Source organism: Dermacentor albipictus, chromosome 5 (assembly GCF_038994185.2).
Source record: "Dermacentor albipictus isolate Rhodes 1998 colony chromosome 5, USDA_Dalb.pri_finalv2, whole genome shotgun sequence".
Taxonomy (NCBI): Eukaryota; Metazoa; Arthropoda; class Arachnida; order Ixodida; family Ixodidae; genus Dermacentor; species Dermacentor albipictus.
In genome coordinates, this window is record NC_091825.1 from 170,411,570 (window position 1) to 170,437,298 (window position 25,729).

Consider the following 25,729-nt stretch of genomic DNA (forward strand, 5'->3'; position numbering starts at 1 on the left):
CAGTGTGGTTAGCATGATGCCTACTTGCTGCATGTGTGCAAGTTTGACTTGTGATGAATGGTGACGGCAATTTTTTTCGTACTGGATTCTGAGCAGCATCAGTCAGTGTTAAAGGCAGCTGAAGGCTATTTCATGCAGCAATTGGTTGCTGTGCCCTTAAGTAAGCTTGGTGGACTTAGGCCCTCCAGTATTAAAGAGGATGCAACAAACTGGTAACACATGTTTGGTACAGCCTTTCTTGGGATGATACTGTTTACAGTAACCATAGTAAGGTACAAAAATGTTTAGCAGGCAAGTAATCCAGACAGCTGCATATGACTGCCTATATATAGATATACACTCCATTGAAAATGGTGTGAAAGCATCAATTAGGCCTGCATTGGTTGCATAGGAGGGTATGGTTCACTTAATGTATAATCAGTCTTATGACAGTTGGGGCCCTTTGTGCAGGGTGATCAAAAGTGAGAAGCATTGCAATATCGTATAGGTGACACTGCAGACAAATCTGCCAAGACGAGTTGCGTTCATCACCAATGTATAAAGATGTCTTTTGATTGCCAATGTGGAAAATGAAAGCCCAAGTTTCTGGGCAGTACATCATCTGTTTCTTCAGTGAGTTATCCCCATTTTTCCATCTCAGGTTTGTGGGTTTCTGGCCTCTTTTTGTTGGCTAATACCGGAGATAGTGCAGTCTAAAAATTTGGGTCAATCCAAAAGGTAGTGTAGTCTAAAACCTGATGCTCCTTCTACTATCTTCATGCGGAGCGTGGCACAATAGAGTGCCTTGTACATTGACTCTGCCTTCAGCATATGAAGAAATGACTATCCAAAGGAGAATTTTGAAGAGCGGAAGAAACTTGCAGAGGCTTTATGCAGTGAAGAAAGTGGTTGAAGCTCTTAAAGAACAGGAAGCTCAATTTCTGGAAGTTAGGAACGCTCAATGGGTGCAAAGAACTGCTGAGCTGCCCCCAGAGTGGAAAGCTCAACTCCGCAATAATTTATGTGGTTCGTATTCCCTATCATCACCTACAACTCACCCAGGAAGGCTGTTGTTGATTGACATCAACTAGAAATAGCTCTACGGTAACCATGGAACATCATTAACAAGGTATCTCTGAAGCCAGACATGGCTTTTGGGATGCGATTTGGATGTTCCATAGATGGAAGTGTCTCCGTGGGGTGGGGATGAAACACAGCTTTAATTACCACAATTCGATTACCTTTATGAGCAGGTGTTCAGCTTCCTTGTTATCCACTTGTGTAAAGCTAGCTTTTATGGCTAAGAATAGGTGTTGAAAAAAGTGATTCTGAAAAGCTGGGTTTGCACACGAAGGTTTGATCTCTGCTTTTTTATTGTAAGGGCAATTCGTTGTGTACTTGCTGTAAGGTAAAAGCTGATTGGCACTTCAGCCAAGCAACCAGTAATCGCATGCATGCATGTTCTGCAGATGGACCCCGTGAAGGTGACGGTCAAGGCTTACCTGGAAGATGAAGAGATCCGTCGATTTGTCATTGAGGACCTACGGAACTTTAAAACCCTCCACGATAGAATCCGGGCAGCCTTTCCAGCATTGGCTAACATGGATTTCATCGTTAGTTGGAAGGGTGCGTGGACAAACTCGCTTCACAAGTGCAGTATGTTTGTAAAAGAATAATTTAATTCTGGGGTATTACATACTAAAACCACAATCATATTATGAGGCACACATATTATGATTCCAGATTAATTTTGGCTTGCTAGGATTTTTTAACATGCACCCAGTTGCACAAGATTTCCTTAATCGAAAGGTGGCCACTGCAAGCAGGATCGAACCTGCAACCTTGAGCTCAGCAGTGCGGTGACATAGCCACTGGACTACCATGGTGGGGCAGTATGGTTGTAAATTGATCAGTCAATATAGGTTTTCTGTAACGAGAATTTCTTTGCAAATATAATAAAATTTACAAAACATATTTTTATATTTGAAATAACCAGCATGCAAGGCTACAGTGAAAGTGTAGGCACCAGCAAAGTGCCACTAAAGTTTGGTGAATATGAATAGGCCACCATTGTGGTATTTGCTGTTGCCTGAAGTGAGAAATCATTGCTGGTGTCGCCGATGGGCGACAGTGCATTAAAAAAACTTTTGGGAAATAGCAACACCTCATCAGTAGTGCTAGGTAGCAGTTTTTGTTTGAAAAAGGCACATTCTTTCAAACCTCATCAAAGGGTTAAATTTGTTGGCTCAACTTCTGAAGGCTAGGTCTACAAAAAAGGCTGCCCAAGATTTCTGTTTCCCCCATGTCCGAGGTAAAAGGCGTAGTTTCAACTCCATGCTTTTATGACACAATAGTGCACACTGAATGCAATTGACTACTTTTGATATGTTTGTGGCAAGCTGTGCACTTGCTCTTTCATTGCTGCTATCACAGTGTACAGGATAAGGTATGGACTAATGATAAGGGCAAACTGAATGCAAGAGAGGAGCTGCTCACTGAATAAATTATTTTTCACTCTTTATCATTATTTCACACACACAGTTGCCAGTCTGCTGTTTTGTATGTTGTGAAACAACAGGCGTTGGGGGCTGTAGTAGTTTCGGCACCAAACCAACCTTTCTAATCATTAAGCCTGTGGGAGACTAAATGGAGTCAAGAACCATGTTTCGTTCATCCAGCAGTTCAATCAGAGGCCATACTCAAAATGATATTGCAGCGTTATTTTTTCAGAAATGCTAATGAAAGCAATGACATTGCCGTGATGTGCCTCTACAAGGAAGCAACCTGTGTAACAAAGGTTTCCACGTGTGCCTGCTGAACTATCTTTCGTGTGCATAGTAAATTCAACAACAAAGTGTGCTCTCTATCGCACTATGTTCCACTGGGGTTCGCCTAGAACACAGTGGGGGTCCAAGCACTCAAGGGGACGATTATCTCTCCTGTGTGCGTTTCGTGCATCTGAAGCGGATGCTCGTTCAGTCTCTAATGGGAGCGAGACAGGGCCGCAAGGGAAAGGCCCAGAGTAGCCGGAAGGCGTTTGTCTATCTTGGCATTAGCTGTTGCACCCTATTCTCACGGTGCACCTGATCCAGGGCTCGCACAATTCAAGGGCGACACAACCATATTAGAAAACACTGTAACATGCCACTATATGGCAGGATGGCTCCCAATGACTGTGCTACCAGGGCAATGTTCCAGCAAGTGTTATACGGTCCCTCTGCTGTACGGCACCCTTGAAGGGCATGGAGAGGAAAAGCCTTTTTGCCCAAGAGGTACTGTGCTATGGTACTGCAATGAAAAAAATAAATAAAAGAAGTAGGGAAGGGATTGATACGATCGGATCCATTACAGGCATAGGTAGTGCTACAAGGTAGATAGAGAAGCTTTGGGGAAGAGCGAAAAAGGTTAGGGAGATGTATACAAAAATGCTAGAATGAAAAGCATCTATAGTATACCTGAGTAACTCAAGCAAGCTAGGTGACTATTTGTAATGGCCCTGTTTCAAAGGGTATGCCACTAAATCGTCTGAATGCAATCTTCACAAAGGGTATAGTGAAAGAATTCTGGTGACACCGCCGGCTGATTTGTTACTTGACAATGAAAGGACGTAGTGGCACTGTCAGTGGCCCTCTGCAGCTGCCTTTTAGCTGCAGTGTGCACATGGAGCTTTGACTGATGCAACAACAAAGATCACACCGGAGGGTCTGGATTTCACAGCGACTGTGGCAGCCTCACCTGCTATGGGAAAAAAAAAGAAGCCCACTCAGTCATACAACCGAAGACTTTGACAAGCAGCACTAGCATTCCGCGAACATGAATGCCATAAAGTCGGCTGCAGTCACACATTCCATCGGACTAAGAGCACAGAATAAAACTAGTGGCTTCTCTTACTCTTCATCACTTGGACTCGTGTTAAATGAGAGGCTTTTCTGCTGGACACGCTTAGCCTGCTCACTTGCGAGCTGTATGGTTCGCTCTTTACAATGAAGTGACCTGTATAACGAAGGATTTTTCAAGTCTCAAGTGCTTCTTTATAAAGGCGCTTGACTATATGTTTTCGCATGAAGCATGCAATGCTAGTTAGCAGTACACTGATTGGTTCTTTTACTGTCAGGCATAATGACTGTTTTTGTTGCATTGGTGTGCAGATCCTGAGGGAGACTACATTGTGATGTCCAGTGATGCAGAGCTGGCACAAGCTCTGCAGAACATGACTGATGGCCTGTTGAGAATTTATGTGAACATCCTCGCCCTGAGAAAGCCAGCTGTAGCTGGTCCCAGTACAGCAAATCCAGCTGCAGCTGGCCTTGGCACATTGCACGGAGCTCCAGTGCAGGGTGTTCATGCTGGAGTTCTCTGCGATGCTTGTGACCAGGAGATTCGTGGAGTGCGTTACAAGTGCTTGCAGTGTGAAGACTATGATCTCTGTGGGTCATGCCATGGAAGGAAAATGCACGAGGAGCATGACATGCTGAAGCTTGTCAACCCTGGCACTGTGAGTTCGCCTTTTAGTGCTGCTGGTCTTGTGATGGGAATAGAATAGTATCTTGTTCTATCGGCACCATTATATCAAGCCTTGTTCTTATACAGTTAAGGCTCGGTTTAACGAAGTAATAGTGGCAATTTGCTTTGTTATATGGAAATTTCGTTGCATTGAAATTTGATCTTTTATGCACATAAGTACAGTCACTGATAAATTTTTCTCACACAGAAGGGGCCATGAAGTGCTCCGAGTTATCGGGCATGTGGAAAAAGCAGATTGGAATGAGAAAAAAAAAAAAAATTGTTGAATTTGAGAGTCGCCCTGACGAATGATACAGTTTCATGCCTTGTCAACATTATCTTCACATTGGTGGTACGAAGCAAAGCCGGCCGTGCTTTTGTGTTCTCTGCACCTCTGTGGCTGATAGCATCGCCCGCAATGGGACGATGCCATCATGAAAAGCACCGGCAGCAGGGACCAAATGCTTAGTCTGCCTCTTACTTTAACGCATCTCTGGAACTCGAGATTATGCATCCTCCAGCACTAAACGGGCAGGAATACAGCGCATGATGCCATGCCATGTCGGCTTGCCTAGTATTTGCACACACAGCAAATTACCTCTAAAATGGGGCGTGCAAGCTGCGTATGTGCGCGGATTGTGTATGTGCTTGGCCTGCGCAGCCATGGCCGCACCGCGAGCTCTCTCTCCCCCTTTTTTCCTTGCTACAGTTGCCGACCGTTTATTCGGACCTCACGGGGACTGCGGAAATGTCCGAATAAACAGGTGTCCGAAAAAGCAGATTAAGAAAAAAAAAATGAAATCCTTTATTTCCACGCACTTATTCGGGCTCGGCAGTAGGCTTGAAGAAATCGTGAATGTGCCGTTGCACGCTGTTCCGTTTACAGTGAAACCCCGTTCATACGTTTTTCACTGAACCGGGGGAAAAACGTAACAGCCGGGAAAACACAAGTGAGGAAAGCTCCGAAAATGAATGAAAAAAGTGCTGCTTCCACTACAGACAATTTATTTCCACAGAATGCGCTTAGCACTTAAAAAAGTCTGGAATGGTGGCTTGCCGTTTCTTTCGCTCGCTAGAAATCACCACACGTTTCTCATTAGCCTGGAAGGCCACATTGCTGTCAGCGTTGCTGTCAGGTGCGACGTACCTGCGGAGGAACTCCAGAGCCGCGACGGCTTCTCCAAAGCTAGGATTTGGCAACTCCCCGGCATCATGCGGCTCGTGCTCCTCGTCGTCACCGTGCCACGACAATGGCAATGGACAAAGGAATATGCGCGGGAAATTTCGCCCTCTTTAGCGTAATCACGCTAACGTGCTAACGATTGTTTAGTATTGCTGCGGAGCGCGCACGTCCGAGCAGCCCGTTGCGCGCGGCGCGGCGTGGTTTCGCGAGAAATGTAAACAAGAGAGGAGAGCTGGCCCGATAGGCGCAGCAACGCCATGAGCAACGCCAACTTCCGGCTTCACAAAGAGTGACGTCGGGGCCTCTCCCGAGTTTCCGTCCTCCGTGAGTCGACCCGTCCAACTCTATGCGTCCAAAAACCATGCGGTGACCGTAATCACAGTGATTATAGTGAGCATTTTTCACGAATGGCCACTTAGTGGCGGCCTTTCGAACTGGCGTGCGGCTTCTTGCAGCCAATTCTATAGCCAAGCCCGGCCAAGCCTCGTCAAAAGCCAAAATGGCGGTTGGCGCGCGTTGCCTGCTGTAGTACAGGCGGGTTTGGGCTGCTAAGTTGCGACGTATCACGCGGGAACATTTTCACAGCTACTACGTAACAACGGGGTTCCTTATACATTGGATCCTATGGAAGCTATGCCGGGACCGAATGAAAACGACGTAGCAGCCGGGAAAACGCAGCAGGGAGGAAGGTAACAGCGGGGTTCTACTGTATGCGCAATCAAATATGCCTGAATCTCGGAGAGGGTCATACGGTCACTATAGGCGGCTGAAAGCACAGTGTAGGGGTTGAGGACGGACTTCGGGATGAAAAACAAAACTTGGGAGGGTTTATTTTACATTATATACAGAGAGGTGAGAGTCGAGTAACAGTCGTATGGTCATTACGGGCCGGCAGCAACTCGGACGCTGCGGCCCGCGGCAAGAAGTTCGAGAGAGGTGAATCAGGGAATTCTCCAAAATGCTCTGGTCTCTCTGGAATGCTTCTTATAAACCCTTCGAGCACTGGAAGTCGCGTCATGTTTGACCAATGGGAGAGTCCGCTCAGATGACGCCATTTTCGGCCAATGGTTGGCGCCCATGCCGCGGTGCCACACCAGGCGGAGAGAGTCGCCACTTGGTCACCGTCACAAAAGCCAGGTGGGGGCGACGCTGCCAGGCCTTCCCGGTACATCGCAGCCATCTTGTTGCGGGACCCACTTCCCTTGCAACAATGCCGGGCTATCCCTTCGTTTTCTGGAAAACTCGAGCATTGAATAGCTCCACCGGCGGCGTACGAACTTGTTTGCACGTGAACTTGTTGGCTCGAGCGCTCCTCTGGAATGTGCTGCGATTCGATGTGGTCCGGGGGAACTCGAAGTAGCCTAAGAAAACGGAGCCACATCTAACAGCTCGTCCTCGCCCCGGAAGTTCTGAATGGCCAGTGAACTCAATTCGCTGGCCATGAGGAATGCTGAAAGAACCTGCAGGGTATTGGTGTTGAGCCTCGAATGACGAACTTCGGGATCCTGGGCCCTGGAGAACATACGTCAAACAAACAAAACAACACAGCGCTGCACCACGTGTAAGCGCAGGCTCTTCACCCCTGACTCGCCAGGCTATTACTGAGTCAAAATGAACCCTGATCTTTTATTTCCCCAATTTTGACTAAACAGTTTCAACCACCCTTCCAAACAGCTATCCATTTCTCCCCGAATGCCGACAAGACCAGAGTACTATTGCTGTTGCAAAACAAAGGGTCGTTGACGTTGCAAACAACAAATGAAAACAGCCGAACATAACTTACGTGGCCTAACTACACGAACAGCATGTTTCCAATCTATCGCAGTGGCGTACTTATCGCACGTATTGGTGCCACTGAACAATCTGGTCAACCTCACAAGTACGTAATCACAAGCGCACTAGCCTTGTGGTCACTAAACAGAACGCGTACTTGCGTTGTCACGGTGTCTACCAACCGGGAAAACCGGGAATTCTCAGGGATCTTTAGTTGTCTGGAAAAAGTCAGGGAAAACTCAGGGAATTTGGGCCTCTATCAGGGAAAATTAGAGGCAATTTTACTGAAAGGGTCGAAAGTCGCAATAATGCTGGCTCGAGTAACAGACAGGAATCGTAATGAATCGTCTTTGACGCCCTGTCGTCGGCTGGAGGAGTTGCTAGTGTACAGTCAAGGACTGACTTTCTGGATTCCCGATAATTTGGACGGCTTCGCGGCACCGTCACGTACCCCATAGAGTCAACGTATCAGAACGCGTGAAATTTCCGACGCAAGAACTCTTCGCCGTCCGATTTTCCGGACGTTTTGCCGTAACGGCAGGTCCGAAACGGCAATAATCAAAGGCACCACGGCTGCCGTTTTGATTACTTCGCCACCTCGAACCGGCGCTCTCGAACGCAGATCCGCTAGCAGCCGTTGCCACCACTGCGGCAGCGCTAGGCCTAGCTGCTTCGACGTTCGCTATGAAACTTCTTGCCGTTGGGTGCCGAGTTTTTTATTGAAACAATTCGCTGCTGTCAGCAATGGCATGGACTCCGCCTTTGTGATCCTCGCGATTGGCATAGAAAATGCCGGTTCCTGAAAGTCAGCTTCACCTTTGTAAAGAAATGTTACTTGGTGAAGCATACACAAAAGTATTGCAGTGAAGCATAACAAGCGTGGGAAGGGGCTATTGCCACGGAACACAGTATGTATTCCTTAATTATACATGCGTGCAGCCGGTATTTCCTATCACATTACGAGCACCGATATGTCTAATATGTGTAGCGACAGGCCTTCAGAGCGTTTTCGAACGTGCCTGTGGCAGTTTGAGTCCCTAAGGGTAGTAAATGACACGCATTTATTTTTTTGCAACTGGCCGATTTTTCGGACGTTTTCGCGGCCCCTAGGGAGTTCGAAAAATCGGTCGTGGACTGTGCAACTGACCAAGATGCTTCAAATGGTCCTTGGGGCAAACGAGTGGCGGAAGGAGGACAAGAACAGAAATGAACTACGCATTGAGGAATAAACGGGAAAGGAAGCTTGCTGCCGCCGTTTTGGAGGAGCTTGAGCTCAAAAAATAAAGTTTTGGCTGATGCCGAGATGCAGGCGACCTTCATCCAAACCAAAATAAACTCTTTAAAGCAGTGAAACACAACACTCGGGCGTCGTGCGCGGGCTGAGAGTATGTCAGAACAGTTGAGGTTGACTTACGAGCTTTTGAGAGAGAATCTCAATTGTGACAAAGTTCGGGCCTCATACCACTGAGCTTGCGATCAGTTGATAGAAATAGCTCATATTCGACAATGTTTGCTTCTATATGCATCTCCTTTTTATTCGTATTTGAGAATGTCCGACTCCATTGCAATGTTTTTCGAAGACACTTTATTTGCTGTGCATTTTACTAACCACTGCCTTCTATTCTCTTTTTGAATAACATTAACACTACTCGTTAGTATTCAAATTGGATTAAGTCGCTTTTTAAATTTTTTCATGTGTCTACTAGGGAGTGACAGCATCAGGCGACATGTTTTCAGCCCGTCTTGAGATAAAACATAGTTCTGCATCACTCAGGGAAATTTGCAATGGCACTCAGGGAGAACCTGGAAAACTCAGGGAATTTGGAAATGTCAACTTGGTAGACACCCTGGTTGTAGGCAAACTTTTCATTTACGCTTACTCGGGTTTCTTCCCTGAAAGTCCTACAGGACACGTGACTTAAACGAACAGTTAAACTTGCGGGATTTACACACACCGCAGAACCCATAAAATAATGCGTCTTTTAATAACTCGTTCCACGCATACCTATCAGAGAAGTCAGAATACGGCTGCCCTCAACACACACGAGCAACCCAGTCATAAATCTGCTTCCTTCCGTCCACACAGGACATGCGCTAATGGAACTAAGAACGCCTCTCAGTGCAAATCGTGCACTCACTGAAAACTACGTGGTTAACCTTATAAAAAAAAAAAACGCTTATATAAAAAAAAGGTTAACCAAAACGCACGCGCGTTACCATAGGCCTCTCAACGATAACCTTGTCCTTCAGGTTACTCACTCACACAAAAAAAAGAAAGCCTATTTACTCATTAACTAACACTTGCGAGACTACATGTTTACACAAACCTCATCTTTCAAATCCCGGAGCTTCTCAAACGAAAACACAAACAAAGCTCAAACCTTACACATTGAAAGAAATCCTAGTCTCAAATCGCGAAAACCTTCCGATGCTCAAAATAAAAAACAAACACTTCATTTCTACGGAAGCGCTCTTGGCCTCCCTTTCCAAACGTTTATGTCTGACTCATACTTTGAGTCGGACTCGAGGTGGTCGCGGTTTGAAAGCTACTCTGGCTGCCGAGGTGCAACAAAAGGGCTGACTCACTATCAGCTCCCCCCAAGACGTTACGGTCTCCTGCCAATTTGCGTCCTGGCGCCCCGCTTTCCTCACAAACTCGATTGACCGCGTTGCTACTCCCCACCTGGTCTTGTCCTGCCACCTTGCGCTTCTTTGTGCTGCACGGTGAGCTTTGAAAAGAACTACGGAACGACGAGGAGTTTAAATGCCCCGTGCCCTTTGTCCACGTCCGTGCAGAACATGCTTCGCGGTCCCCCTTTGACCAGTGGCCCGAACGTTTTGGATGTGTCAACATCGTCCGTGACGACCGCACCTTTTTCCTCGCGCCCTGCTCTTTTGGGTTTCTCGTCATCTTTGGCGGCGCTACATTAGTTACCGTCTTTCGGTCTCTACCGCGCTTCTTTTTACGGCGCTTTCTCTTTGCACTCGCTTTCATGTCGCCTTGTCGTGCCTCGTGCTGGCCGGTACACATTTCGTCGGCCCGGATCGGTCTCTTACCCGCACAGTCTGAGTGATTTACATTTAAATCAACACTCTCTCTGCCTCGACTGGCGGACAGCTCAACCGACTCTGGCACAATGCAGCAGGCTTTACTCGTGTTATGCAACTCGCACTCTTGCGAACTGCCCTCTACTACATTGCCCAGCGCACGCTGTGCATCGGCACACAGCCCGTCGGTATCAATCGCTGTCTCACGCGCACAGTCCGAATGATTAACAACTGAATCATCCCTATCTAGGCTATCTAGACTGGCGGAGAGCCGCACCGATCCCTGAACAATGCAGTTCTCTCGTGGACTACGGAGCTCGCCATCCCGAGAACTACTCTCAACTACATCGCTCAGTTCGCACTTCACTTCTGCACGCACATCTGGCCTGACATGGGTGCTCGCGTCTGTCGCGTCAACAGTACCCTTTTCTTCGCTAGCAACCTCGCTAACATTACAAGCGACGCACACGTGCGGTAACTGTGCCAATTTGTTCGCAGCTGGCCTAGCTGTCTCTACAGTCATCTGTTGGCACAGCACCTCGTCGCTCTCCTTGCGGCCTTTAACGGCCTCTGTTGCCACTAAGGCATCGTTAGCAGCTAGCCTTTTCCCTTCACTTATGAATCTGCAGCCAATCTCACAGGCACTGCTCTTCTCGTCGGCTTTTGGTGAAAATCCGCTCGATGCTGCCTCATTCTTTCGCTCTGTACTACCTACAGAATTCTCAGACAGCCGTTGTCTCTGTGCCAATAACTGATCACAATACTGTATCTCTTTGATCAGTGCTGCCTTCTTACGTTCCTGATACTCACGTTCGCGTTCATTCTCACGTTCGTGATGCTCACACTTATGAGTAAGTTCTTGAAGCTCATGCTTCCATTCATTTTCGCGTTCTTGACGCTTACGCTCACTCTAAAGTTCACGACGCTCTTGCACACGTTCACGACGCTCACACTCCCATGGTTCCTGTATCACCTCCCAAGCAAGCTCAATGCTTTTGCCATCATTGCCACTATCGTTAATCGTCTTTATGATAGCTGGCGTTTCCATCCGTTCGTCCGCCTCAACTCCCAAATCGTCGCACACCAACAGCAAGTCCAACCTCGTCAACCTTCTAAGATCCATGGCAGCTGCCCCGACAGGTGGTTAGAACTTTTTTGCTTATTAATTTGTGCAAACACAATGCAACAAACTCCCGATTCCCAGAACTATCAAAATGAACACACAACATTTGAGTCTGGCGAATCAAAAGGAAAAAAAACCACGTGCTCACTTACGGTTGCAGCACCCTGCCATCCGGTTCATCTGTGCGCTGTTCCCGGTTCCTCCGGACTCCCTGGGTCGAAGGCTCGCTCTTCTTCGCTACTCCTAGTTTCTTTGGACCTCTTTCGACGAAGGCTCTCTCTTCTTCGCTCTTCCCGGTTCCTTAGGATCTCTCTCGACGAAGGTTGATCTGTAGCGCTGCCACCAGCTGTTGCATTCGGAGGCGATCCCACCGCTGCCACCAGATGTAGGGGTTGAGGACGGACTTCGGGATGAAAAACAAAACTTGGGAGGGTTTATTTTACATTATATACAGAGAGGTGAGAGTCGAGTAACATTGGTACAGACATTACGGGCCGGCAGCAACTCGGACGCTGCGGCCCGCGGCAAGAAGTTCGAGAGAGGTGAATCAGGGAATTCTCCAGAATGCTCTGGTCTCTCTGGAATGCTTCTTATAAACCCTTCGAGCACTGGAAGTCGCGTCATGTTTGACCAATGGGAGAGTCCGCTCAGATGACGCCATTTTCGGCCAATGGTTGGCGCCCGTGCCGCGGTGCCACACCAGGCGGAGAGAGTCGCCACTTGGTCACCGTCACAAAAGCCAGGTGGGGGCGACGCTACCAGGCCTTCCCGGTACATCGCAGCCGTCTTGTTGCGGGACCCACTTTCCTTGCAACAATGTCGGGCTATCCCTTCTTTTTCTGGAAAACTCAAGCATTGAATAGCTCCACCGGTGGCGTACGAACTTGATTGCACGTGAACTTGTTGGCTCGAGCGCTCCTCTGGAATGTGCTGCGATTCGATGTGGTCCGGGGGAACTCGAAGTAGCCTCAGGAAACGGCGCCACATCTAACAGTCACTGCTTGTACACACTCCGCATGCGACGGCAGCGTAGCACATAGTGTGTCATCTTCCGACTCGAGAGTCATCGTCCGGCGGTGCAGCAGAAACCTGACGAATGATCTCGCCGTCATCGAGTTCTGCGCATGTCAGTACAGCTGCGTGAGCACCTGTGAAACTGTCAAATGAGACTGTGTCCGGAACCACTGCACAGGTCTCGGCAGAACATTTTCGGCGTCAGTAGCGTGCACATCGGGAGGCGACAAATCCTAGCCTCCTGGCACCCGCTTGCCGGCATTCCCCAGCGCAGTCTGCGCAAGCACTGTCGGCACCATTAGAGACTTGACACGATGTTTCCATATGCCGCGTTGGATCACCGAAACCTCGACACAGCACACAAAGCAAACACCACCGTGCCGACACCAGTCACACAAACGAAAAAACGTGGCCTGCTCGCAGCGTCGTGCGCGAAGAAACAAATCAGCTGCTGGATTGTCTTAACATGGCTTACTAAGCTGACCGGAACTGCTGCAGAGCCACTCTATCGAACCAGGCAGGAACGATGATGATGAGCGGGGATTTCCAGTAGCGCCACTTCGTGGCGCAGCAAGGAAGCTCCGTTCAAAACAAAAATGGCGTTCAGCAAGTTGAACCATGCACTGGTCAGAGTCGGTGCTAGTGCTCTCGACCGAGTTGGCTCAAGGAGTGTCTGAAAAATCAGACGAGAGGTTGCAAGGTGTCCGAACTTTCGGCAGTTGTTATACATTATGGTCTATGGGGAGAATGGCGGTGCCGTGAAGCTGACCGCCAATTGGGCATGTCCGAATTTTTGGAGTCCGGAAAATTGGTCGGCGACTGTAGATAGAATTTGCTGCACCAGGCTGAGGAAAACCGTGCAGAATTGCACTAAACTGCACCAAAATTAATCTCAGAATTTGGTGGTATGTACCACTGCCAATTGCACTACTGCCGAGGCATATATGTGCACAGCCTGACCAGCAACGTGCCATGCATTTTTGTAATTCCTCCCCATGCACCCGAAATCCTAGGTAGCATGCAGTCAGTTCTCGCTCTCAGTGGCTGAGGTGACGGATTCCTCTGTACTGCACAGAACTGGCAGTATTTCTGCCCAATGTTGTGACAACACACAATTCCATCCTAGTGTTTTTCCTTCCTCCTATGTTTCTGTAGGTGTGGCACAGCTGAAATGCTGAAGGGAGTAGCAGCAAGAATGTTTGCTTTGAGACAAGCATGCACGCTCCCCGTTGTCTGCAAGTATGGTGGACTCTGTTTATGTGTGTCTCAAGGCACACTATACCAGGCATGTTTAGTTAGTTCTGGACACACCTATGTGAACATCACTTGCCAAATAGAAGCACTTTTCAAATACTTAAAAGTGCGCTTGTTTCGCCAGTGCAAGAGTGCATCTCTGTTCTAATAGTATATGGTTTACAGAGCTCTGACATAATACTTGCTGGGTAGGCGCAAGGTGTGTTCAGATCCACGTCTCATCTTTCATCACTCGCCTCACAGACATGTATAAGGATGCCTGAAATACAGTGTAGACCGCTTATAACGTAAGTCGCGGGAGTTGTAAAAAATCCGTGCTATAAGCGGTACCGCATTATAACCAAAGCATGCTTTTCGGCTTTTGCCTATGCCAAACGGACCACTCACCTTTGAAACACAATTCATTACATATTTCACTCACACGCACATGCAACACAATCGCAACACAGCACAAAAACCAAGTTCTCCTAAGAAGTGTGGCATCAGCGGAAGAACACTGTTATTTTCGTCTGGAGATATTTTTAACCGCACTTCGAACAATTTCGTCCTCTACAAGGCTTAAGCACTGAAGCGCTTTCTCACTCAAACTGTTCTTCGCGTAGTACATCTTCACTTTGCTGAGGTATTCCAAAGCGTCTGCACGGGACATCTGGGTCTGGCGTCGGGTAGACATCGTCGTCCGACTCGTCTTCGATTGCAAGCTCCGCGCATCAGTGCGACGATCGCATTATCTGTGCTCGCTTCCTTCAGACAGGAAGCTCTGACTCACCGGCATCGACATATTTTTGAAAGGTGTCTGTGCCGGAAACAAACTTGCTTTCAGCGAGGCCAGACCACACATCGTCGTTGTTGACCGTTTCATCGACAACATTGTCGCTCGGCTCACTGGCGTCAAGAGCCTCTGCATTGCACACAAAGCCTGCTTTGTTGAAGCACTTGCTTATTGTAGTGGCTTTTACCTGCCACCACGAAGTGGCAACCATATCAATTGCGCCCCTTAAATTCACTTTGATGCTGCTGCTGCATGCTCAGCAAAATTCTTTCGCAGATGCATTTTTTGTAAAGTGCCTTTACGGTTGCGATGACACCCTGGTTGAGCAGCTGACATTTTGCAGTCATGTTGGCAGGCAGACACTTTAACTTGACTTCAGTCAACTTTGGCTTGATGTTTTGGGATGTGCAATTGTCGAGAATGCGCACGACCTGTTGCTTCTCTGCCACCATGTCTTCATAGAACTTGCAAAGCCAGCTTGTGAACATGTCTTGCATTACCCACACCTTTTTGTTGGATTTGCATGTCACTGGCAGGCACTCTCACTTTTTAAAGCAGCGCGGCCTTGCTTATTTTCCAATAACAAACAGGCGGCGCTTGTCCCTTCCATCTATGTTAGCGCAGAACAACAAAGTTATGCTTTGTTGAGGCCTTGCGGCCAGAGTAGGATTCGCCTCTCAGCACAAGAGTGCAGTTGAGTAGAAGATTGTAAAATATTCCAGCTTCGTCAGCATTGTATACGTCTCTGCCCATATACGTGGACGGCATGGTTTCCAAATTTAAGCGAAGCCAGACTTCAATGGACTCGTCGTTGATGTCACCGCTTTCACCGCACACCACTTTGCAGCTGATGCCATGGTGATCCTTGAATCACTGGATCCATCCATTAAGTGGGTTGAAGTCGTCGTGGCTTAAAAGAGCACCAATGGACTTGACTTTTTGTTGGAGCATGGGGCCACTCAGTGGGATGCTCTGAGCTCTAACTTCACAGAACCGTCTGAAGAGCGCTGCGTCCACGTCTTCGTACTTCGATGTACGTATTCTCTTCCATGACAGGGAAGACGAATCTTGCTGCAGTTGCTGCCGCAGTTCGTCCTTGTTCTTAAATATAGTCGACACGGTTGTGTCGGAAATGCCGTATTTGGCCCCCACCGACACCTTCTTCAGCCCACTTTCTATGGTCCTTATAACGCATTCCTTTGTCTCCAGCGATAAGGCATGCCTCTTTCTCACACCGCTTGAAGACGCCGCCGACACCATGGTGACAAAAGCCCGAAAACACACGCTCACAGAGGACAACTACGACGCCACGAGATCACGACGTGCGCACACCAAATGCAACAAAGAGACTGAAAAAGGAAAAGAGTGCGTTGTTGCCGCTATCGCTTCTACCCCGCACTCCGCGCAGCGCGCACCCTGATTGGACACTGCTATTGGCGGCGAGGAGTTACAGAGTCGCCATCTGTCAGAAGCGCCTCCCTTCCGTAGTATGAGCGATCACGCGGCACGCTCCTCATAGGTTTTGCTTACGGTGCTCAATAAAAACTCCACGCGGCAGCCCTCCTGGATATTTATGTAAGTACTCTCAAAATGAGGGGAGCTTTTGACTGCTGATATAATAATCTCGGGTAAATTGAAAGCACAGAATCGTTTACAGACGCTATCTATTTACCGAATACGTACAGTAAACGCCACTGCGCGCTGTCACCGTGGTGGAATCTCCTGAACCGGCTTGCATGAAAGGTAGGCAAACTTTGAGAGTAAACCATGTTAAATATATTCTTTTATGGGGTTGTCTGTATGACCAAATGGACCATAACGTAATGAAGCCTCACTGCAGCGATCGCACAGGTCCGCAGCGACCGACTGCGCGTCTGCATGCATGTCCGCACACAATGTTTTGCTTTCGCTGTGAGCGTATTTTCACACCGTGCCGCGAGCTTTAGGGCGCAGCATATCAGGATTTGGCAGTTCACTAGCAACCATTGTTGTGTGGACGCCATCAGAACTGTTCAAAAATAATTTCGTTGTAGAGACTTGGACGTCTACGGCGACTGTGATGTGCCGTCACGACGATTCAATCTATTTTGTCTTCCAAGTTCTTGGACATGTCAATATTATTTCTCAAATTGCATTGCACTGTATGTTTATCGGTCTTCTCGGCGTGCGATTTTCCTCTGCTTCCTTTTTGTAATCCAGTGCATTAATTCATAACAGAAACATGACCATATATGCCATGCCTTTCTTTTTATGTGCGTCTTACCTCTCCTTTTCCGTTCTAGTGAATTTGCCAGTGTCTGGCATCAAGTTCAAAGACCAAACCGTCATGGTATTAACTGGGTAGCGGGCATGGGCGAGTGTCTCAGTGTGCGTTTTCTGCTACTCGCCGAACATGGCAGTCCTGGCGCCGTATAGAAATCTTCCTCGCATCTGTGCTTGCTGCATACCCGAGTTGCAGCCAATGGCTGTCTGCCTGTTATAAGTTTCACGAGCCAAGCTTCACGCAGCTCCTTGTCCTGTGGCTACGTGTGAATAAGGCTGACACTAGCCGCGCTTACATGAATGCGACAATGGCGCATCGCATCGCATTTCTAGCGCATCACATTCATGTAAACAGCAGTAATGCGCTAGGAAGGCGCATCGCATTAATGCGCCAGGCGAGGGTAGATTTACGGGTGCGAGTCGACTCTCGCAGAGCATGTAAACGCAGGATCGTCGCATTAGGAATGATGGGAAGGAATTAGCCACCAACATGGCGGCGGTCCCGGCTGCCCGCTTCGAATTGAATTTGGCGTTGCTTTTGTAAAATGCACTTCGTTTGCAGCAAATGATTGTGTAAATGGGTTTCGCTTAGTCTCAGGCCGCTTCGACGACAGGGTATTATGGATAACCTTGTGGTGTTTTCGAGATCGCTTCTCGTTTCGAACGAGTCGAAGCCTAACGAAACAAACATTCGAGATGTCAGCGCTACCTGTCGCTAGAGCCGAAAAATGGCCACAACGACGGCATATGGCCTCCGAGATCGGAGGATCTCGCTGGCCAGCTAAAGTTGCAAAAAACGTGCGCTGCTTCGCGTCTGCTACACTATAGCGTATAGCGTACGCTATAAGTTGCGTACGCTAAACTAAACCTGTCTATTTCTCGGCACTCAACCACCAACGTGCACTTGGCCTACTACCGGAAACCAGTTACAACGAAGTCGGTTGCACTTTCCTTATATGACACCATGTGGCGCTGCGTTCTTGCGTGAGTTAAGGCGATATTTAGGATATTGGTGGTCAAAAAACCCACACTATAACCAGTCCCGCGCTAAAAGTGGTTACGTTATAGGTGGTCTGCACTGTACGTTACAATGCGTTCTTCAATATTAGGCATGCCTGTGAGACAAGCGGAAAGAGCAATCGTTTTAGTCAGCACTATTTCGAAACTTAAATGAAAGGATGCTACTATTTGTCAATCCATTTATAACCGACCACACCAAACACACAGGACAAGCCAAGCTAAAGCTTTCAAGCTTATGTTCACTGTGTAGGGGCAACTGTTTTTTCTTCCTTTATAAATGTCTGGTGCTCAGTCAAGGCAGCTTTGAATAGCACATCCTCCTCCCCACCGACTCCCTCGCTGTCTGTGCCGACTAGGGCAATGACGAAGTGAGGAAAATGCCTACAAAGACAGCTCTCAATAAACTTGCAGTCATGTAACTTTGCACATTTGAGCACATTTGACCTCTTTTAGGTTGCAGATTGTTGCAGGAGGATGCAGATTTGTCCCATGCATTGACTGTATTTTCATGTCGTTGCGTGTGTCTGCAGCAATGCGTGGAATAAAGACACTTCTGGGTGACCTCTGTAGAGTGCAAATTGATGCATCTTTCAGCGTCCCTTGTGGGCATTCCCTGGCTGGAAACGCCTGTGGCACCACTGTGGCTACCCCCGAAGGGGGGGAGGAGGCGCCAGGGGCTGCCCTGCCCAAAGTGCCCGTCGCTCGGCACCTCACCACAGGCCAGACCAGAAGCAGCAATACCAGGAGATCTTGCGTGGCATCGGAGACACCGTGGCCAACTTTCTTGAACCGTTTGGTGAGTCCCTTTATCAATTTCCCTCATTCCATAGAAGACTGGAATTCCTTACCTGGGTCTATTCGCTTGTGCTCACCCCGATGAATGAATGGTCCTAGCGCATCACCTTCATCATTGTATCATACTTTTCTGTGTATAATTTTCCTCTGTTAATCCACTCCTGCTATGGTGCTCATTGTGCTGCAATATGGACAAATAAATAAATTGCCACAGTGAAAATCGGGTCACCAGTAAGTGCAGACTATGGTGCACACTTTAATTAGAGAAAGCCTTAGCTCCTGTCTAAATACATGGGAAAGAAGAAATTGTTTTTACTTGACAAGCACTGCAACAAATTTGATAAGATTTGTTACATTCGGGGGTTGGACTCCTGTGCCAATTCTGCCATTTTGATACAAATGCAAATTCCTGCGCCAAGCACTGAAGATTGTCGTAAATTGTGCCACATGGCGCCAGGACGGCTTGGGTATGTGTGCTGCCGTGAACAGCGAGCGGATTTGTTCTCCGAAAAAGAGTGCAGCCATTCACACTTCGCACAATGGTGCCTCCCACACAGTTTCTCACAATTTTCGCACTGGACCTATCGGTGCTTCCTGCAAGTAGCCGACATGTGCGTGGCCACTCCCGGCTGTTGTCCCTGCTGTCGCAGCGACCAGTGCACCTGTATTTAGAGTGTAATGGAATACGGTTGAGTGCAAAACAACGAAAGGTAGGGTTATAAAATAGATATTATGGAGGTGCACGCTGCAGCGGGTTCTTCGGGCGGGTGTCCCTGTTCCTAGGGATGGTGTACCGTAAAACTATTCCAATCTGTTCTTATGCCCATCTGGGCAAGCCCAGAGCCATTCTGACCTATCATGAAGGGCCACTGAAGGACTTGGAATAAAAACAGATTGGAATAGTTTTACATTATACCAGAAAGTTAAGCAGTAGGTCTTTGGAATCTCCCTGGTCTATTGTGTAGATATGGCTTTCAATAAACAACAGTAGCTCATAATAGCTCCGTATGGTGTATTGGCAAAGCGCATCTCTGGGCCCCTCATCCACACTGTCAAGACAGTAAAGAGAAATGCATTTATAAAAAATGTCTTTGGCTACTTTTTGAAATTTCGGCCGTACTATTGCAGAATGCATGCTTTATGTGTGTGCGTGCATGCGTGCGTGTGTGTGACTGTTTCCACTAATTAAAAATCTACACATGCTATTGCCAAAATTTGCATGCACTGGATGGTTTCTGTATCAGGGTAATCTGCTTTAAAATTCAGCGTAAGAAGTAGCTTAAGAGAGTTACAGTACAGCACTGCTTTTAGTTTATTCTATGTTTTGTCATAGTTTCATAGTGCTCTGCCATATTCAATTTTCCACCAAAATTCAGATTCTCCTGTTCCAAATTGCTGCAAAATAAAATTTATTCTGCTCCAAACTGCTCCATAATGCAATTTTACTTGCTCCAAAAATTGCTCTAAAATGACTTTGGACAGTCTGTACATTCAAAAGAAAGAAGTTGAAATCGGGTGGTTGAGGAAGATGTATCTTGTGCGAACTTGTGCTTACAGAAGCAAGTTACACTCAAAGTACAGCGACCGGCGAAATCTCATCTGTGGGGCAAGTGCATCGGCTTTTATACATGAGTCATCAACGGTTCCAGAAAGTTCTACACAATTAACGTCGCTGATACAATCAGATTGCGTAAACTTCAGTGACAACAGACAGTGGATTGAACCCTCAATAACATTCGGGAAATTTCTTATACATGCAGGCGCGCCCTGCGCTGAGCAATAACATTTCTTAAAACACTTTCGAGTAGCATTAGCATTTGTCTGAATTAAGCGGTGCGGGGCCGAATTCTGGCGAACTAACAAAGGTTTGGTCCCATAGACTAACATGCACTTTGGCCGGGACCAATAGAGCCATCCGAATTTCTGAATTAATGGGTGTTGAAGTAACAAGCTTTTACTGTAATAAAAATGCTTCGATAAGTGTGGGAGAAAGTTGGCAAGGTAAAATTGCGCTTATTACGGCGACTCTAGTGGGAGATGTTAAACTCTCGCAAGCAGCCTTCAAGTGGCTATACTATGCTTGTTTTATTAGCAGTGCCGTGCAGTCGATTTTTTTTGCCCTCTGTGTCCATTTGTTGAACTTGAGAATGTGCCACCCCTGGAGGGGCCAGCGAGTAATCTTGGAGCGTCATGGGCTGCGCAATGCAGTCGCCATGGTCCAGTCGTGTCTCGGAGGGGGAAGTGGTGTAGAGCTATATGCGCAGCCTATTCTTGTGCGGAGGGGTGGAAGGGCAATGTGAGAGGTGCATGAGGCTGGCGATGCGAAGAAGGCTGGAAAATGAGCGCGCGACAGCTGTTGGGGGTAGTGGGCAATTGTGCAGCCGCTCGAATTTTTCTTTCTTTTTTCTGTTTTGAAGGATTTAGCGTTACCATTTAGCACGGGACACCCAGCAGGCAGACTTCATCATTCTAGTCGATAATGTGGCATGGGGGCATTGTAGCATACGGGCTATTTCCCCGTGGAAAACATACGAAAGTTTATGGTACAGCAGCTTCACATTGTTATTATTGATATATTGTTAAAACTGGTATCTGTACAAGTGGGTTCGACTGTAAAACCTCATTGATACTGTTGCGGAGGGATGAAAAAAAGAAAGAAGAAGATCGCAGGACGCTGGCTGCTGCGTGTTGTTGGTGGTCAGCCATCTTAACTACTCTGACTTGTTTTGTATATATATTGTAAATACAATCTTCTATACCCCCAATATCCCCACAACGTATTGGTGGAGGTTACATGTTGCTTCTCTCCGCGTTATAGCAACCCAACCGAGTGGAGAACTGTGGGACGTTCCCACCGAACAATCGCAGAGATCCTGTTGAAGTACATCTCCAATGATCACTGCAACTGGGACGCCACGCTGGCCTACGTGACGTTCGCGTATAACTTTTCCCGACATGACGTTGCAGGATATTCACCCTTTAACTTTTGTATGGTCGCAACCCCACATTGCCGTTTGACACCATCCTTCTTTCTGTGCCACATGTTACAAACTGAGTACGCACGTAAAATCATCGATCGCGCTCACATGGCATGTCAAGTCGTCCGATCTCGTTTGTTAGCCTCGCAGCATATACAAAAAGAGCGTTGCGACCGCTGCCATCGCAATGTTAAGTTTGCGCCAGGTGCTTGGGTGCTCTGCCTACAATGTGTCGAGACGGTGCTTCACCACCCGAGGGTCCAGTTAGGGAGAGATGAAAGAAGAGTGGAAGAAGATCGCGGCATGCTGGCTACTGCGTGTTGTTGGTGGTCAGCCATCTTAACTACTCTGACTCGTCTTGTATATATATTGTAAATACAATCTCCTATACTCCCAACATCCCCGTAACAATATGATCCTGTTATGCATGATTTCCTGGCACCAGTGTTTGCTGTGGAGAACACAAGAAAATTACCCGACACATTTACATTTCTTTTTTTACAACATGATCTTTTGGCAATAATGTTCGGTACGTTGCCGAACTGCAATCGTATGATAAGTTTTCCGGCCGCTAGATCCCACGTAAACAAGAAAAGGCGCGAGGCATGTGCATCGAAAACTGAAGGTGCCGTGAGAACCGTAGCAGCCTGCCACAGCAACTTCCCAGCAATACTGGCCCGCCCGTCTCACCTGAAAACGCAGGCGCGCACTCGATTTCTTATTTGGGTACCAGCAAAACTCCTGGGCTGTTGCATGCCACATTCATGGCTATTGCCACCAACCCTATTGCGATAGGCATGTTCACCTATATGTTGCACAGCACATAGAGCGTAGTGTTGAAAGTGTACTGCACGCTTTTAATTAATAGGCGATAACCAAAATGCGCCACCATTCCCTGCTGCAGGTGGCACGAAGTGAGCTTCACGTTTCGCTCTGGTGTCATCGTAGGTTCGGTGGTTATCATTCTGTAGTTACCAACCAGCTCTGCCACTGTCTTAAAGCACTAGGCAATAGGAAAATAACAATGTAAGTCTTGGGTCACTTGGGCCCGACAAAGGTGTCCCATGCTGCTGCGATTTGTGCCACTGTGCACTTCAAAACTTCCAGACAAAATGCCCCTTCGTCCCCCTTGAAGAAGCTTCTGGCACAGGCCAAATTTAAGTAATGCAATTTGCCTAAGCAGCAAAACGACAACACGCCTCTCAGGTCCAACCAGCACAGAGGCCCTAAATCAAAATTTAACTTCCAGCAGTCACTGGAATTTAAGTCTCTCAACGATGCAACAAACTTCATTAAGGTTGGTCCATGGGTTATCTCAGAAAAGCATTTCCGTGTTTTGCATGTATTTGAATAGGCAGCGTTGGAGTTGGGCTCCAGCTAAAGCTTCCTCTTAATAAATGGCCTTGGGTGTCCTAGTGCCAAAGGACTGATCAAGTGCCAGAAATTTTGTTATTCTTTTCCTCAACCAGAGTTGCTCGTGTGTAAAGAAAAAGTGAAGAAAAAGCATGCAGAGTATGGAACTATGCTGAAATATCGCAAATGAAAGAAGAGGACACACAGTCGTGCTGTTTGAGCATAGTTCTAAAGATAATCCAACTAACCGTCGCCAAGATGTTACTAGTGCCAAAGTATAATGAAGAAATTCTGGTCTCATTTGCAAATTCAGCTCGGTCCCTTCGTGTGTACGGCATACCGGTCAGTTCCAGCAACAAGTTCCTGTATTTTTGTTTAATGCCTTGGTATTCTTGGGGTACCTCATGCACTTTCCAGAGGCTGTGTACCTACCACCTATCCATAGTGGGATACAACTTTAGAAGGCAGCGGCATTTGCCCCTCAAAGGCGGATGCACACGAGCCTCCACCAATGGGCGAGCACTCTAGACTGATGTCATGAGCTGGATGGCCGGTGGCCTCGAGGACAGAGAACATGGCAGCTTACGCTTCGAACTGGGCTATTTCATGTCAGTGGCACTATTTATTTAGTCGTGGAGGCAATCGGCTGCCACACTTGTCATCTGGAAGGAGCCTCTCCTGCCTTCTTAGGTTCTACCCGACTGTATTTATCTGTTCCTTTGTTTCTATCTATCTATCCACCTACATGGCTCGCTATGTAGTTTGTGGTTGAATGGGCAGTGCATCAGGCTGCTGTGCTGAGGTAGCAGAGTTTGAGGCCAACCATCGGACCAAATTGGGTCACTTAGTGTGTGGCAGTGTGTACATACGTGCAGCTCGTCAACAAACCTCTTTCACGCCTACATGGGTCACTGTAAGGTGCGGAACTGGGTAGGTACCGCTGCTCGGAGAAACTCTTTGACACTGACTTAGAGCACTGGGTATGGGCCACTTGGTCTGTGTTGCCTCTCCAGTGAACCTCTTTGATGCTCAACTTGGGTCACAGAAATGATCCCTTATATTACGATGCCGAGCGGAATAGAACCCACGTCATGAGGGTTCCTCAAGCACAGCAACCCGATGCATTAGCTGGCTGTGCCACAAATGTACTGGGTACCTGCTGCTTCTTAAGGAATTCCTTTCGCGCTAACATTTTGGAGAGTTGCACCATGAATGCACTGGGTATGTGCCACTCTTCAGTGAACCTCTTGCCAACTTGAGGCACTGAGAATGTGTCACTGAATGTGTGGCAAATGAGGGAACAATTCTTGGCGTTCGCAGGCACCGGTGAGCCACACCTTTGTCGTGGAGGGCACTTGCAGGCTTCTCGGCAGTGCTACTAGATGGCGCAGTGTGTCTGACTGCTAGAGAGGAGGCAGGTTACCATGTGACGCACATCTCTGAGTTTATGCGCATCGGTGCGCCACACAGGGAAGCGCGAAAAGGGAGTCCCACTGCTGTGTAATACATAACTCGTTTCGACGGTGGCAATATGTTGTGTCGCTATAGTGATTCAATGCTAATGCACTACTGTCGACAGTGATTACGAGGTGTGTTCTGCTGCAATTTTTGAACATTGAAATTTCACACAAATTTATTAACTTTTGTTTTTGCCTTTTGTGGTTTTCCATAATGTGACCTCACAGTGCCTGCTCTTGTGCGTTATGAAGTGCAAGTTGTATTGCTGGTAGGCCCTGAACTTGTATTTGCTCCTCAAATAATGGGCGAGTCACCTGACTAGTGCCGGAACTGCTGCAGGGATCACAGTCGATGTGCTGAACGACATGGCCAGCAACACTACTCCACCAGAGCAGCCAAAGAAGGACAGTGCCACAGAACCCATGGACACCTCGGCGGGGCCTAGCGCTGGAGAGTCGACTGTTGCAGAGCCGCCAAAGCCTGTTCAAGCGGCAGCCACAGCAGCCGGCAACAGCAGTGCAACGTCTGCTGTGCTGGGAGGGCCATTCAAGGCATTTGAGACCAACAGCGAGGGAGCTGTTACCCAGGAGACACCCAGGGCCTCTGAGCCTGCAGTGGTGAGTAGTCCCCAGCAAAACCATGCCGTAGGAGCTGGCTCTGTGGAAAAGGCTGCTGATTTGTCTCAAGAATTGCTCACTTGGTGAAAAATAAAATTACCATTTTAGCAATTTTGTTGCTAGATTTAGCAATATTGCTGTGTGTTTAGTGGCAAATTTTTCTATTTAGAAATTGGCCTTTTTCTATAGTGACATGACAAAGCAATTAGCAACATATAAGCAACTTTAAGAAAGTTGCTTCGAAAATGGCTTTCTTAAAGGCACTTCATTGTTCACTGGCTGCAAGTAGAGTATAACTTGTTGCTGGGCGAGTTGGTTGGGATCTAATGAATACATTATTGTGCCAAAAAAGGAAAATAAAGACTTCGGAGGGAGAGTACGAAACGACAGATTGAGCGCTGAACTTCAACTGATTTTATTCTTACAGCAGAGCAGGGAGAACGAACAAATGTGCATGCGTACATCAGTGTTGCCTACAGCGATTACAGTGATGTTTTTAACAGTTGCAACTCGTTTTCAAACAGAAAAACAAACGTATCACTAATACAACTCGTGCCTCTCTCTTTTATGTGATATGCCTCCAAAAGTTCTCTTGCT

At 47.6% G+C, this 25,729-nt stretch overlaps 1 protein-coding gene across 2 annotated transcripts in view; it reads left to right on the forward strand.

Annotated features, from left to right (window-relative positions):
- Window positions 1-25,729, forward strand: part of LOC139060245 (sequestosome-1-like) — a 56,659-nt gene that overhangs the window by 19,329 nt on the left and 11,601 nt on the right. Inside the window, exons 2-5 of one of the 2 annotated variants that reach the window (XM_070539320.1) lie at window positions 1,449-1,605; window positions 4,128-4,474; window positions 18,526-18,727; window positions 24,855-25,132. In XM_070539320.1, coding sequence (XP_070395421.1) covers window positions 1,449-1,605; window positions 4,128-4,474; window positions 18,526-18,727; window positions 24,855-25,132 — 984 coding nt within the window. The remainder of the gene's footprint in view (window positions 1-1,448; window positions 1,606-4,127; window positions 4,475-18,525; window positions 18,728-24,854; window positions 25,133-25,729) is intronic. The other variant, XM_070539321.1, reaches the window with a different exon arrangement.